This window comes from Diplodia corticola (assembly GCF_001883845.1).
Source record: "Diplodia corticola strain CBS 112549 chromosome Unknown scaffold1, whole genome shotgun sequence".
Lineage (NCBI taxonomy): Eukaryota > Fungi > Ascomycota > Dothideomycetes > Botryosphaeriales > Botryosphaeriaceae > Diplodia > Diplodia corticola.
Genome location: NW_017971480.1, coordinates 915,948 through 930,853, shown reverse-complemented (window position 1 = coordinate 930,853; position 14,906 = coordinate 915,948). Strand labels below are relative to the sequence as shown.

General features: G+C 59.8%; 4 protein-coding genes across 4 annotated transcripts; 1 reads left to right on the top strand and 3 right to left on the bottom strand.

Annotated features, from left to right (window-relative positions):
- Positions 1-887: 887 nt before the first annotated feature.
- Positions 888-1,957, top strand: BKCO1_1000292 (uncharacterized protein; the record flags this gene model as incomplete). The annotated part of the gene is made up of 2 exons (XM_020269673.1): positions 888-915; positions 1,020-1,957. The coding sequence occupies 2 exons, from the start codon at positions 888-890 to the stop codon at positions 1,955-1,957; spliced, it is 966 nt and encodes a 321-aa protein (XP_020135286.1).
- Positions 1,958-2,950: 993 nt separating this feature from the next.
- Positions 2,951-4,244, bottom strand: BKCO1_1000291 (tata-binding protein-associated factor 2n; the record flags this gene model as incomplete). The annotated part of the gene is made up of 2 exons (XM_020269672.1): positions 2,951-4,171; positions 4,227-4,244. The coding sequence occupies 2 exons, from the start codon at positions 4,242-4,244 to the stop codon at positions 2,951-2,953; spliced, it is 1,239 nt and encodes a 412-aa protein (XP_020135287.1).
- A 683-nt stretch (positions 4,245-4,927) lies between these two features.
- On the bottom strand, positions 4,928-5,404 carry BKCO1_1000290 (polyketide synthase protein; the record flags this gene model as incomplete). The annotated part of the gene is made up of 2 exons (XM_020269671.1): positions 4,928-5,164; positions 5,216-5,404. 2 exons carry the CDS (start codon positions 5,402-5,404, stop codon positions 4,928-4,930), a joined length of 426 nt encoding a protein of 141 aa, XP_020135288.1.
- Positions 5,405-11,658: 6,254 nt separating this feature from the next.
- BKCO1_1000289 (nitrogen assimilation transcription factor nit-4) lies at positions 11,659-14,452 on the bottom strand (the record flags this gene model as incomplete). The annotated part of the gene is made up of 5 exons (XM_020269669.1): positions 11,659-12,402; positions 12,455-13,037; positions 13,087-14,040; positions 14,095-14,183; positions 14,240-14,452. 5 exons carry the CDS (start codon positions 14,450-14,452, stop codon positions 11,659-11,661), a joined length of 2,583 nt encoding a protein of 860 aa, XP_020135606.1.
- Positions 14,453-14,906: the final 454 nt, after the last annotated feature.

Here is a 14,906-nt window from a genome sequence, read left to right as displayed (position 1 = left end):
CCCGCTGCATCCGCCTTCTGACTCGCCACTCCCCACCCACACAGAGCCAAAATTCGCCGCCCTCTCCATGCCGTTTGTTTCACGCCCCCGTGTGCCCGATCGCTCCCGCGCTTTCTGCAGCATCGGGCTGTGACTCACGCAGAGGCTGGCCTTGTTTGTGGCGTGGCCGCTTCCGTCCGGCCCGGGTGCTGCTGCTCCCGCCTCGTCGCGATGAGGTACAGTACCTACTGTGTATGCTACATAAGAGCCGCCGACTGCTGCTGCCTGCTGGTGTCCGGCAGCCCGTGGCCTTCTGCCTGCTGCGCGTGTCCCGCGTCCCGCGTTCTTCGCATCTCTCCACCATGGACTCGTCTCCCAGTCCAGAGCACCCTGCGGCGGGCTCGCTTGCGCGCATCTTTTGCCACAAGCACTTCATTGTCCTCACTCTGCACAGCTCGTCGTCTTCCGCATCCGTCCCAGCCGGCGTCCTGAATTGGCTAGAACAGTGCTGCGTTTTACTCTGCCAAGGTGTGTTGTTTATCCGGTTACACCACGGTCTGGCCGTGCTTCTCTCAACCCCGTCTCGGAAGAGAGCAGCGCCCTTCGCGGAATACCGGAGGACGGATCTCGTGCACCCCACCACAGCCAGTGCTCAGAACGCCATATGGCGTGCACCGACGCTCACCGTTCGCCGCTGCAGGTGCTACAAGCCTACAACGCCCGCAACCACGTGAGCAAAGCACACGTGCATCACCGCCGTGGACATGGAGCACGCGAACCTACGGTGAGGCTCGGCGTCCGTGTAAGAAAGGCTGCGCGTGTGTGCTGGGCGTTTCCCGCCTGCATGACGCGGTGGTTCTGCTGCGCTGGCCCCATCCACCGTCTCCGCCGTCAGCACGTCCCCCGCCATGGAGATGCTCCGGGCCTGCATCTCTCGTGCTTCGCAACGAGACTGGCCTGACTCTGCGCCAAGCTCTGCCCGCTTCTTCGTCGGCCCAGTCGTCGTCTGCGCCATTGCTAACCATCGCCATCACGTGCAGAAATCCACGCAGCCCTCCCGCAGCTGCGCCTTCTCCAGCACCCCTCGGTGCTCGCCCCTGCAGATCCACCGACGCTGAACCCTCAACCTCTGCGTTATCTCGTCGGCGTTGCCCGGCAGCAGGCCCCCGACCCCCAATCGCAGCAGCAGCCGCCCGGTGAGCACGACGAGAAGGACGGTCAGCGGCATGGTGACGATGCCACGCTCCCCACTCGCCTGACGTGTGGGCTCCAGGCTTTTCTTAAGCAACTGCGCATCCACCCCGTCTTCTCGAGGACCTCCGGGCTCTGGCTCAATGCCCGTTATATCACGCGAGCCGACCTAGGTGCAGTCGACAGTCTTGCCAGCTACTCGCCGCCTGCATCTGCGCACGGCAACAGCAGCGACGGTAGTGTTGGCAACGTCAGGCAGCAGCACCAGCACCAGCAAACCCCGGCGCTGCCAGAATCCGCACTGTCGGCCATTGGCGCGGCCCTGCGCATTGCACCCGAGCCGAGCGCTGTTCCCACCATCGTCCCGCATTCGTCGCTCCAGCCAACGGCGCAGCATTCTGCCTCTCTCGCTGCCGCCGCCGCCGCCGCCCCCGGTTCGTCGTCGGGATCGAAAGCCAAGCTCCGCCCCGTGTCGGACGTCCTCGACCGTCTGCGCTGGGACGACGGCTTAGGCGGGACCGCGGCCTACGCCGTCGGCTACCGCGACCGTTTCGACGGCGTGCTGGAGCTGTCGCTGGACCGTTGGGTTGCGGAGAGCACTGCCGAGGACTGGATCCCGTTGCACCGCGTCAGCTACGTCAAGCGCCGTCGGGACGGCGTGCTCGTCTGGTGGCGTGAGGGGAGGGTGGACCTCGTCTTTGGCAGCGGGAACGGCGCTGTTTCTGACGCTAATGTGGAATGTGAAGGCCCAGCAAGGGCGTCTTCTCAACACAGCAAGCTTCTGTAGTGGCTCGCCACCGTGCCTGTCTGACGCCCCGTCTGCTACCGTCGATGCTGCATATATGCGGAGAACGTACGTGAGGCAGCTGTGGAGCAATGGAGAGAGAAAAAACGCGGGGGTGGCACTGCTGTGTGCTGACCTCTAAGATGGCGGCTTGGTGCACCTTTCACCATCTTCGCACGGATCCTAGCTAGGGCTCCATCAGGCACGGACGTCATAGTCAGCAGTCTGATAGGCCACGAGGTTAGCTAAGGTCGAGAAGGCGGCTCACGCGCCCAGGATCGTGTTACTAGGTGGGGTTAGCCTGAGATACGAAGTGTCGATCTGCATTTTCGAGAAAGAATTCCGGGGCTGCGGAAACGAGGCTATGTGCTGGCAGATGCCCATACACGATCTGCAACCCATTGCATTAGTAGGGTACCCATCCATAGTGCCGGAGAGGACCAGGTTTCCCACCAAGATTTGCAGCCTTGCAGCGCTCATGACATTCCTAACTCGGACTGTTGTCCCCCTTCATTCTATTGCTTGGCCCGATGGTGTATTTGCATTCATATCTTTACGTCATATGCATCGTGATTTACAGTCTCGCAGTTCCTAGCGATTGATGCTCCTGCCCAATGACCAAAAGTACCAGCCCACCTTCCGCAACGCCGTTCAAAGCACAGGTAAGAGAGAAAATGGAAAGGCCTTCTTTCATCGGGCTTTCGCCCGGAGAGGAGGAAGGGTGAGATGGGGTGGAACGCTTGTCAAACAACCCAAACCATGCAAGTTTCTTTGAATTACATACCGGAACGTACCACCCAAAATGATCATGATAGGGCTCGACCAAAAGACAAACTATGAAACCTGAATGTTCCAGGGAGGTTGAGAATAGTGTTCGTCCAAGTAACAAAGAAAAAAATCTTGAGTGAAATGACGGAACTCCGATGGAAGTAAAGACATGGTCATAGATCGTATCCAAATCGTTGAGATGAATCAGTGTCCAAGGGCGAAGTCCGATCAACGGCTCCTTCTTCGCCTGCGTTCGTAGTAGTAGTCATCGTCGTCATAGTTCGACCGCTCGTTTCTCACTTGTCTCTTTTGCTCAAACCTATCGTATTTCCTCTCCGCTTCATGCGCACCCACTGCACCAACTACAGCTGCTGCAACGGTTGCCAAAGTGTCTCCTTTAGTCAGCTCGGTCCCCAGGAATCCTCCAGCCAAAGCGCCCATGGCAGCGGAGGCGACACCGGTACCATGGGGAGACTTGCTGCGGCGGCGGCGTCTTGATGTCGAGCTGCGGACGCTGTCGTGGCGGCGTGGCTCGCGGTTGTATGAAGGGGCGTTTGAGTAGGCATCTCGAGCAGAATAGCTACCGCGATGTCCCTCTGCACGCGCCATCTGAATAGGCAGGGGGGCAGCGCTTTCCTGGTTAGGATATGCCCGTGCTGTTCGCGAATATGGATACGGTGGCGGGACGTATTCGTCTGTAGATTTCAAGCCACCGGTGGCAGGCAAGTCTTGGCCTGGCGGATACTCATATGTACCTCGCCGGTTCCTGAAGCGGACAACTTCATATGTGTCTTGAGCATGGCTCCTACGGCTTGCACGGCTGTGGATACTGCTACTGCGTCGCCCACTATAAGCCTCAGAAGGTGTGCTGGGGCCATCGGGGTCCGGGTCGTTGAATGCCTCGGTTTCGACAAAGGCACGCGTAAAGTCCCTGCGGGAGCGGCTGATCTCGTCCTCATCCTCTGAGTAGTCGTCGGTCTGCGTGAAGGGTGCGCGGCCGCCCTGGAGACCACTGACCGAGAGGGCGCGGCGACTGTACTCAGTGCGGGGCGGCAGTGGCCGGTAAGGAATTAGCTCCTGGCTCTGGCGATTGTCTCTGTAGCTGCGTGGAGCATCTCGATAATAGTCCTGTGGACGACCATCCGTGCTGTAGCGGTCGTAGCGATCAACCCGGTTCTGTTCTCGCCTGGACCTCCCCCTCTGCCCGCGTGAGTCGCCATAGCCGTAGTCATAGTCATAGTCGTAGCCATCGTCGTAGTGCCCGTCATAGCCGTAGTTCTGCTGGCCCGTCGTTGGCTCGTCTTGTGGTCTTATGTGATCTACCTGGCCCGCTGATTTGCGCCTCTGCCTGAGCTTGGACCATCGCTTCTTGGGGTTGGGGATCCTGTCGTAGACCTTGTCGTAATACTTGCTGTTTGCAAATTGTGCAATGGCGCCGGCGCCGATGTCCTTTTGAGAGTCAGTCGCAGGCGTCGGTAAACGGGCAGGAAGGGGCCAGTCGTACCACAAGGGCAGCATCCATGGCACAGGCGGCGAGCAGCAGAGAGGCTGCAGAATGGCGTTGGAGGGGACTGAGAAAGGCGGGCGATGCTTCGAGGGCTGTGGCGAAAACAGCAGGGTGAGTAGCGGGTGAGCGGCGAAAATATCAGCGGGCGGTGCTATGATATGAAGGCACCCATGGCTGCCCGAGCTGGCGTGCAGATGATGACGGGCTGCAGTAGGCGGCGGGGGCGCAGGGCTGTTCGCTGATCGGCGTCCGAGGTGCAGGCGGATCTGTGGCAGCAACAACGCATCGAGCGAGCAGAGCAGCGAACCATGGAAGAAGGTGTGGGCAAAAAGGGGAGGCGGGAAAGGCGGAGAAATACAAGCTCATGCGGGCGCGTCGCCAGTGTGCCAGTGTGCCAGGACATGGGCGACGGGTCGCGGGTGTGGCAGGCTGGCCGGGACGGCGCCCTGCGCCCGAGTCAGCAGCGTCGGCCAATCAGGGTCCGATGACGTATCTGGTGAGCGCTGCCTCTCCACGTCCGCGACGCGCTCGGCACATGGGCGTCGTCCACGTCAGGTCACCCGCCACAGTGCTGTCTCAGGCACAGCATGATCGCCAAAGTGTCTTTGCATTTCTACCGGACCATCAAATCAACAAAACAACCCGGCTCCCAGCCCAGCAGAACTCCAGCGCCCGTCTCGATGCTCCGCCGCGGCCGCTCAGGCCTTGGAAGCCTCTTCGAGCAGCTTGCTCTGCTGCTCGGGGTGCGTCTTCTCGACGTTGCCCTTGGCCATCTTCTTGGTGACCATGTTGCCGTCAATCTCGACGTCCTCGCGCAGCTCGCCGTCGACAGCGCGCCACTTGCCCGCGATCTTGAGCGTGCCGACGGGCGGCTTCGCGTCCACGAGCGAGTCGACGCCGCCGGCGACGTTGGTGAGGGTGAGCTTGTAGGTGGTCTGCACTACGGTCAGCAGCCGCCACGGTCACATGGCCTTGTCCCGGCCTACCTGGCCAATGGGCTTCTTGTCGGTGACGCTGTAGGTGGCCTGGGTGGTCGCGTCGCCCGAGGCCAGCTCGTAGGAGACGAGGGCAGGACACAGCGTCTTGATCATGAGGTCGTGGTTGTGGAGGGCGGTGACGACCTGCTCCTCGCTGAGGCCGGCGGGCAGGGGAGTGGAAACGCTGGTGGTGGCCATTTTGATTCTGCGAGAGCGGGAGTGAGACTGAGAGTAAGGGATTCAAAGTGTCTGTTCAGTGTCTGTTCAGTGTCTGTCGGCGGGGTGGTGCAGTCAGAATGCCATCGCTGGCGTCGTCATTTATACGGAAGCACTGGGTTGAGGTCGCGGGGCCAAGACGACGAGTCCGGCGAGCTGCTGCGAAGTCCGCGAGTGAGGACGAGCGTCAGCACGAGCGGTGCTGAGCCACTCACGGCTCCCCATGGTGGAGGTGCGCAGAGTGCTGACAGCCGGCGCAGGACGGCTGCTCTGGATGGCCGGCGGCGCAGCGCGCAGGGATGGCGGGCTGCGGGCTGCGGGCTGCGGGCTGCGCTCTGATCGGCTTCTCTCGGCTCCGCACTCGTCAAGCAGGCCGACGTGCAACACCAACAGCACAGCAACCATCAACCACCAGTGGTACAAACGCTACAAACGGCGCCTGTCCTCCTCCAACGACAGCTGCCGTGCCTCCCTCGCTTGCCGGCAGTCACACTCACACCTCGCCTCTGGCGTCTCTCGGCCGACGCGCTCCGCCGTCCCTTCAACGGCCACACATGCGCATGCTTCCCGTCTGACGGACTTTCACGGCATACCAAAAATAGCAGTGCTGATCGGCCGACGGCGCGACGCCCTCACTTCGCGGGCCGCGGTGCTGGGCGCTGGCTGGGCGCTGGCTGGGCGCTGGCTGTCAGCGGGCGTTCGCTCTGCTGTGGGCTTATAGCCCATCCATTGGAGAGCCTGGCCTGTTTGTTACACGCGGCCTGCTGGTCACCACCAGCCTCTGCTTCCACCACCACCAACATCGGGCCTTGGCGCTGCTCCCCCAACGCCTCAGCCCGCTCGCTCTCCGGCAGTCCGCTTCCGGCCTTCTGTTTCACCATCAGACCCACGGCCTTCTTGGGCCGGTCCGCTGCAGGTCATACCGTCGGACTGTAACGCTGCTAATTTCCCGACCATCTCGGGCGTATCGTCGACGGATAGCTTGCGAGATATCTGGCATCACTCAGCCCCTGTGCTTCTAGCAGTTGATCCGCCAGCTCAGCACACACCGCGGCCAGGTGCTCGTGGCCGACCTGTCGCCAGTGGAGCTTATGCGCCAGAATCTACTTGCGGCCGTCAGCACATTCCACGGCCCGGACTGTTTCGCAGATGGCGCTTACTGCGTCGCAATTATAGCTGCTGAGATAGAACTCTCCGTGCACAAGCCCCCACAGGAACCTACATCACACTCAGCTAAAGGGTAGGTAGAGATCTGCTCCCTGCCTGTTTCCAGGCTGAGACAAGGGGCATCGGCCATCGCCTCGGTGCTCTGACCGCTGGCAGGAATGCTCCTACATATCAGGCGCGGTGCATCAGCTACCTATTCCCACGCCAATGCGACAGCCACGTATGCAACGAGCGTTTCAACCTCATGATCGTTAGCGCTGAAGTCCAGATAAGCGCTAAGGAAGCCACCCCACACGGCTGTCAGCGCTGTAACGCTCTCGCTGGGTGTTTTCTGTTGTGATGCTGTAGCTGACCACGCCCAGCTTTCCCTCAACATCGTAGTCGTGTCTTTGGCTCGATAGCAGGGCGGCGGACAGCGGGCAGCTTGTCGACGACATCAAATTGAACACTGTACACATTAGCCTCGTAAAAGCAGATACTGTATGGCAGGAGCAAAGCGAAGCTTCTGATGACCACCCGGCTAGCCATGAGAATGCAACTGAGCCCCCAAACGGTTCGGGTTGCTGTCCGCTCCAACCAATCAGTAGGGCTTTCCAATGCGTGTTCGCCGATGCCGAACTTGTCGAGGGCCGTACGGCAGTTCTTCTGCTTGACCCTCTGTCCCGACTATGCCGATGTTGAACAGAGAGCTGGTACTGCTGCTGCCCCTCGCTCCAGCCAATTCCGTCCATCGTACGGACCGTTGATCCATGTCCTCGTGCGGACGCTCCTGCAACATAGCGATTCATGCTCCCTATTATGCCTTGCATACGCCGAGAATCCGCGTCAACCCCATCGCCGATAGGTGTGTCGACATCCCGTCCATTCAGCAGGGCCACGGCATTACTCGTAAGCGAGCTGAATTGCCGAACCTGCTCGCGCCATCCTTCCTTTTATGGTTCTATCCCCCTCCGTGTATCATGGTGTGTTCTGCCGTTCATATGGCATGTAAGGGTGTACTCGCTGGCGGAGCTACGAGTTCTTCGTGATATCGCGCTACTCGAAACTTTCGTTCTGTCTCGCCATTCAACGTTGGTATTGAAGGCGCTTCGGTATAATTGAACATGGACAGTAAGTGAGACGCAGCCCAGCATGGATATAATGGAAGGTGATGGTCGTCGCTACTGTAGAAGCCGCCCGGGAAGTCGGTGACGTCCTGAGAACCATCGTCTCAGTGGCCGATATCCTACCCAAAGAACCTTCCCGAGCTGAAAGCAACAGATAGGAGATGGCCTGAGGACGGGAAAAAGGGAGAGGAACCTGTAGTGCCTGTGATGGCGGTTACTCGCTTTACCGCCAGCGCGATAACGCTTCAATCGGCCATCGAACAGAGCAGACCCAGCTTTGTGCGTTTGGCCAAAAGGCTCGCACCTACTCAAGGTAGAAACGATTGCCTGAGCTGCCTGCATAGAATTTGATCGGTACGATGGCGTGGTTGGAGACTTTTTGCTGGTTACACAGAGCTCGGTTGTGGGACAAGGTGCGGTGCTCACGCTTTCTATTGGCGATCGCTGCTTCAATGCCATATTCAGTACGGAGGGCCTGGGCTCCGGCGAGACGCTTGGGTGCATGGCTTGCACAATCTCCATATTCGCAGTATTGTTGTGCTTCAGTCGAGGCCGACCGCCGTTTGGGGGTCTCTCCGGCCCCGAGGGACGTAGCGTTCGATATGTGCACGGCTGCATCTTGCAAAGCGAGCGATGTGGAGACGGTTGGATCCGCCAGTGGGGTCTGGAATAATGATGCATTCCGACAACTGCATGAAAGGCGGTACCCGAACCGTTTGAGTGGAGACGCCGCTTGGGCGTGGGACCGGTGCCTCGAGACGGTGCAACGCACCGTGAGCAAAGCCCATTGCCACGGCCCCTGCCCCATATGTCGATCCCCGTCGGCCATGGTTCCGAATGGCAAAAAAGCTTCGCGTCCCCATCTCCTGTGCGATTCGTTTCGTGGAGTGTCTTCGCGCAAAGCATAGTCTTCAGCTAGTCTCCATGCACTATCGCCCCACTGCCTGATCTCTCCGCCTCTTCAGACCGCCATGACTTGGTCTTTTCCTCTCGCCATCTTCCGAGTATTGCAAGACTCATCTGCTTAGAATGAACACTTCGTTTCATTAAGTGATTGATTGGTTGATTACTGTAGAGTGATGAGTAGCAAAACGCAATAGCCCCTGATAAACGACTTGCGAAACTCAGGACTTGCTCTTCCGCAGCTGGGAGGCGCATGCTCTTTATTGTAAGTGGAAGCTTGAGGGGGAGGCAGCAACGAGCTGTGTGGGATTATAGACTTGCTTGACGTCTCAGGACCTCTACCTACACAGTAGACAATTCCAGCAGTTAGCAGACGCTCTCTGAACAGAGCGCATGGCCAAGGACGATGAGCAACCAAGCTATGTAGCCGACATTGAACTGAAACAGTCTCTCGACGCCTAGAACACACCATACCCGAAGGTGCGGACAACGCCGCTCAGACTCTTGACCGCGCCCAAGAGTCATCAGATTCCTCACATTGGCCAAGAGTTCATCACCCACTACAATGTGAGCTTCAGCAGCGAGATCACCGGAAGACCCAAACATGCAGAATGTGACACTGCACCGTTGGTCGGCGGTCCCAATCGCGATGCGAGTATTCGACAAGGCTAAAGCAGCAGGCCTGATTATGCGAATACCGCATGCCGAGGCTCTATGAACATAGATATGCCTGCTTCCCTACCTCATCCGATATGAGCGGCTGGAAACATGCATTTGACTGGTGATTAGAAAGTCCCAGTGCTCTGTGCGTATGGCCGGAAGTCAAAGCAACGCCTGCTCGTCAGAGGCCGCCATTGTGGAGCCCGAACTATCGGCCTAGATGCCGAGCACAGCTAGGTACTTCTAGACGCCGTGTCCAGGTGCGATGTTCGACAAGCAGAGCCATGACCGTGCAGCTCTTTCGGCTCGCGATCGCCTAGTTACTGAACCTAACGGACGCACGGCCAACAGATCTGGACTGACCGAGCTGGCCCCACAGCAACAGCCGTAGGGCCCGCTATGCGCTGCACAAGCGTGAAATCGGCACGAGTACAATGAGATTTCCAAGGTCCATCTCCTTTGGGCACCTGTTGCCTAGCAAGAAAATCCTGCTGTGGCAATTGCGCCCCCAAAGCGGGTCGAACATACCGCTCTGCGTAGTACCTATGATTGCTTGATGTAGCATATCTCCGCGGGTAGCCTCGCGTGGTACGCGTTGGATCGGTGGTACTGTGCGGCGAAATCCAGGGACCAGGGGAGGCGACATGCCCGTGGGAAGGACGTCGCGCTGCACGCCGCTCTCGATCTGTCGCGCGTATCGCCGAGCGACTGGACACACACATGTAGATGGTTGTTTGCGCTCGAAGCCAGCGCCTATGCGGGAGGCCGTGAGACATGCGAAGAGGACGCAGATCGCAGGCAGATGGTTCCGTGGCGTGGAACACCTCATCGCCGAGGGGCAGGAGCGGTCTCCGGAGCACATCCAAGCCTGTTCAATTTGTAATTCTTCCTGAGTGGCGATAAAAGATCGCCAGCCCCTGTGATCTGTGATTCCGATGGGCGGCCAACCATCGCACCTGGCCCCGCTGCAGATGAAGATTGCCCGGCGAGACGGCACCGTCAGTTGTAAGCCATACGATTGCTTGGCCGGCCGCGGAGCAGAGACTTGGCACCGTAGCGGACGAGGTTCAAATGATCGCCATGCGTAGGGCAAGCACTGGCAGCATTGTCCCGAATAGAAACAGTCTCTAGTCGAGCCCGTCATGGCACAGCATGGCTGCGTGCTAGCAGCGAATGGGAAGGCCCGGGAGCCGGGAAAAGAGTTGGGACTTACCGTGGGAATGGGAGATGCGCCGGTCGGCAGAGCGGCTGTCAAAGCTGTCTCCAGGGCCGGCACCAGCTCCTTAGGACGGCAAGCAGAGGGCCAGTGCCTCAAACAATGTGCACACGCGAGTCGTTAGACAATGGCGCCGCGGCCTGGTCAGCCGCCTGTGGGCCGTCACTCGCGACGGGGCAATGGAAGAGGCCAGACAAGCTTTCCATCGTGTACGAGTACGGTGCCGCGGCACGACTGGTGTGTTTCCGAGGCGAGGGCGGGCCGAGGGGGGACTGCTGGATGCGGTCAGTATTAGGAGCGCAAACACCAGCGTTAGTAGGAGCCGGACTGGGCGTGAAACCCCGCAACTGCTGCCTTCGCCTGGTCGTTCCTCTTCAAGTCACCGACAGAGCGATCGGGCGGCGGCTGCGGGCGTGGCTCCGGCCCTTCTTATCGTCTGGCCCGCCGTTGAGGCCACTGACGCGCGCCTCATACCGCCATCGCGCCCCACTAGGCCCTGCCGTCGTTCTCAGCGCCAGTGCCGGACCCAGCAGTGCCCCCTCCTGCCACCCGGCTCGTACCGCCCAAACAGATCCCTCCGCTAGCCTACCCGCCGGCCAGCCCACACACCCATCTCATTTGAAGCATGCGTGTCTGTTGTTGTCCTGCTCTCCCCCCAACCTGGCCTCTTCGACCGCCCGTCGTCAAGCCCTGCACCGCGCCCATTACCAGACGATCGCCCGCTCATCGGAACTAATGCAACCGGCTGTCCGCCTGAAAACTGAGAATTGCTAGCATCGTGGACCCTGCTGCCTCCGTGCCTCCTTTCCCACCAAAGCCTGGCCCCAAACGCAGCTCGTGCTCCGTTGCGCAAATCAACCGTCACCCCGCCTCATCACTCCGCCTTGTTGCGACATAACATAGTGGCTATTGTACTTGAGCATTGCTGTATCGGTCTGCTCCCTGGCTATGTTTGTCTCCGATGTCAGCGGGGGGGAAGTAGAAGGCTCCCCCCCAGGAGTTGCATGATGCCTGCTGCCATTGTCTGCAGCGAACCGGCCTGATCGCCAAGGAGGGCTAACGAAGTCTATTTTGATAACTCGGTCTGGAATCATGGGGACGAACAGAATTGCGCACATTGATCCGCCTTGGTCGTTCTTTCATGGGCGGGCAGCGCGCATTATGCAGAGCATCCCCAACTAACATCATCTGTACTGTTTGTCTGGAGGCACAGCATCGAGCTCGTTGTGTCGGACTTGGCTCTGCGGCTGCTCCAGCCGCCAATGCGCCCATGTCTCGTCATTCGGTGAGAGGAAGTCCATCTGTCCAGTATGCGTGCCGCTCTCAACAAAGCCGGGAAAATGCGAGAAGCTCATTCGAGGCGCGTCCGGCATTTGCGAGGTCGCCGTTACCCATGCGTTCGGCGCCATGTTCCCGTACATGGCCGGTGCCGAGCCCGGCATGGACGAGCCACTCACGTCCACCTGGCTGTCTTGGCTCGAAAAGGGCCATGCGCTAAGATCGCCTTGCGAAGGGAAGAGTCCGTTAGCTTCATTGACATCTGCGTCCGGATGACTGTCTGGTAGCGATGCGATATCGTCCACACTCAATCTCAATTGAGGCATCGAGCCTGATCCCTCCGATCGTCGCAGCGGCGGCGTTGGCCGATGATCGGATCGTTGCCTTCGCTTGGGGGCGCTCTGAATCGTGTCGTCTTCAGTGTTCTGGCGCGATGCCGGGACGATGGAAGCCTCCCGCTGCGGACTTGACTGTGATATCTCGGCTAAGACATGCTGGAGGACGAGGCACATGCGTTCCGCTGGCGCAAAGATCGCCGACATGTCCTGAAGCGATACAGCCATACACTTAAGGCACTTCAGGATTTGGTTACGCTCCTTGACATCCTTGACGAAAGCAAGGTCTGCGATCAGCGTTGTGCATGCGACCCCCTGTTACATGTTAGCCTTGGACCTTCGGCTGTTGCGTCCGCCACGCACTCACCGCAGTTTGCATTGCAGCGCAGAAAATCTGCTTGGCGCTGAACCGCTGTCTATAATGCCAGAAGTTCTTGACCACGGCTATCGCATGGCCGGTGCAAGCTTTGCGAGCCGACACAACGACGGTATCTCCGGACAGATCTTTGGCTTCCGGAGAGACTGAGTCCTCGTAGCGCGCTAGAGGCCGGCGGATTTGAATGTGAACTGAGTGGTACTGCTGGTGCAGCACGAAGAAAGATCTGGGGGCCGTTTGTATATTCGCTGGCTCCCATCTCAAAGCTTCGGGTAAACGAGAATACCAGCCGCTCAATTCCCGGTCCAAAGCAACTACAGACCTGTGGTCAGTGCGATCAGAGCTGCTGCCAGTCATCGCGGTGGCCTCCCTGTTTTCCGCTGCCTTGCCCGCGATCTCCATCAGATCGATCAGCGCCTCGTAGATCTGGGTCTCGAGGGAGAGCTCCGGCCCATTGGGCAAACAGGTCCCGAGCCGTTCGAACCGTTTGGCCAGAGTGTAAACCTCCAGGTCCGAGCTCTTGATCGCCGTCGGTCTCCCCAAAAACAAAGACCAGTACTTGTCGAAGATGACACTGCGCAACGTCAGCATAAGGTGGGAGCAAAGGCGGGAGGGGACCATACCAGGCCCACAAAGCCATGTGTCGTACATCAACCTCGCGCTCTGACAGCCCTGACGAGCGCGTTTCTAAGTGGAGGCCAATATCAAAGGCCAACCTAACACCCATGCCCGAGTAGAGCCAGCCGGTGTGATCACGTCCCACGCTGCATTCGCAGTTCGCGAGGAGTAGGAGAGCCTGGACTTGGGGGATTCCACCGGGCCTTTCTAGCTCAACATCAAGCATGAACTTTGCCTCGCGGTGGAAAGTACTCTCTCTCGGCTCAAGCGCGATTCGTTGGATGTCAGGTCGAGCCTTGTCGGCATAACGGAAGCCGACAGCAAGGATGCAGATGTGGAGGAAGGGAGAATAGAAGTGCGGTGATCCGTGCTCGTAGTCCGCCAGGAAAGCTTCTTTGTGGATGACATGCAAAACGGCATTGAAATGTTCCCAAAAAAGATGCATGAGGTGATCGTGCGTCTCCTGCGAGAGCAGTCGGATCGTCTTGGTGGCTCGCCGTGCATGTTCGACAACTTCAGAGGACTTGGAAGCAGTGGCCTTGTCTGACGGAAGGTGGCAATTCATGAGTGAGCCAAAGAAGCGCACGCTGCCACTGGTCTGGTCGATGCCTAGATGACCTTTCGGGGCGAGCAATTGACTGACCAGACTCTGGCTCTCGTCCGACGGGTCCAGCAGGCGCGGAGACGAGGCAGTTCGCGCGGCAGACAGAAAGGGGACGGACTGGTCCACGCCGTCGTCGGACTCGCTGAAAGAGGCATTGTCCAAATGAGGCGGTTGGGACGACTCCTGTCGAGAGTCGTTTCCACGCTCAGGGTGCAGTTCCTCGGATCCAGGCAGCCCGGGTCTGATGCGTGGAGGGTGGATGACGGGTGGCGGTTCTTCTCCTTTTCTCCTCAGCAGGTCCTCCAGCACGGCAATTCGCTCCGTCAGAGAGGCCACATAGGCGCGTGATATCGGCCTGGTGAGGTCAGAGAGGCGTCGCCACGCGGAGGGCTGCTGCGGAAGGACTTACTTGCGGCGTTCGTCGTCGTTCCGGATGATGCATTCGGCGCCGGTGCGCCTGCAGTTGAAACACTCGGTCTCGCCAGGGCGTACCACGCACTGGAGGGCACGGTCAGCACTCAGGGCGCGTGGGGAGAAGCATGGGAGGCACGGACGCGGATGCGGCGGTCGCGACAGGAAGCACACGCTATGGAGGCGCGATGGCGCGGGCGCTTGGTGGAGGAGGCGGGGGGGCGGTGGTGGTGGTGGTGGGAATCGGCGGGTGCCGCAAAGGCGGCGGTGTTGGGGCTGGCTTGCGAGAGTTGCATATCCTGGGAAGGCGCTCCTGGTGCGGGCTGGAGGGCCGACTGCTGGGCGGGCTGGGGCATAGCTATACAATAATGCGGCTCGGGGAGCGTCGCCACCATCTGCTGACCGTCCTGGCTCACGCGCGGCGGGGCCCCATGGAGGGATGTGGTTGCAAAGGCGGCGCCCTGGCGGTTGGTCGAGCGGGAGGCAGCGAGGCAGGCGGCAAGACTGGCCTACCTAGGACCGGCGATCGGCGCAGTGAAGCCCGGATCTCCCCAGGCAGGCAACGTGGGAGCGTTGACGGGCAGGTGGCGAGTAGGTACAGTGTACAAAGCAGGGCCGCGCCGCTCAGGACGGCCGAGTCTGACTAGCGCGCGCGGACGGTCTCCGCCCTGCGCTGCGCTTCCGCCGCCAGCTGGCTTCCGCGCCGCCTGTCGGTTCGCTCGCCGCCGGCTTCGACACAACCCGCAACAAGCCACCCATGCCTTCCCATGCCTCGCCCTGCCAGCAGCCCGTCGATCGCCAGCCTCAGGC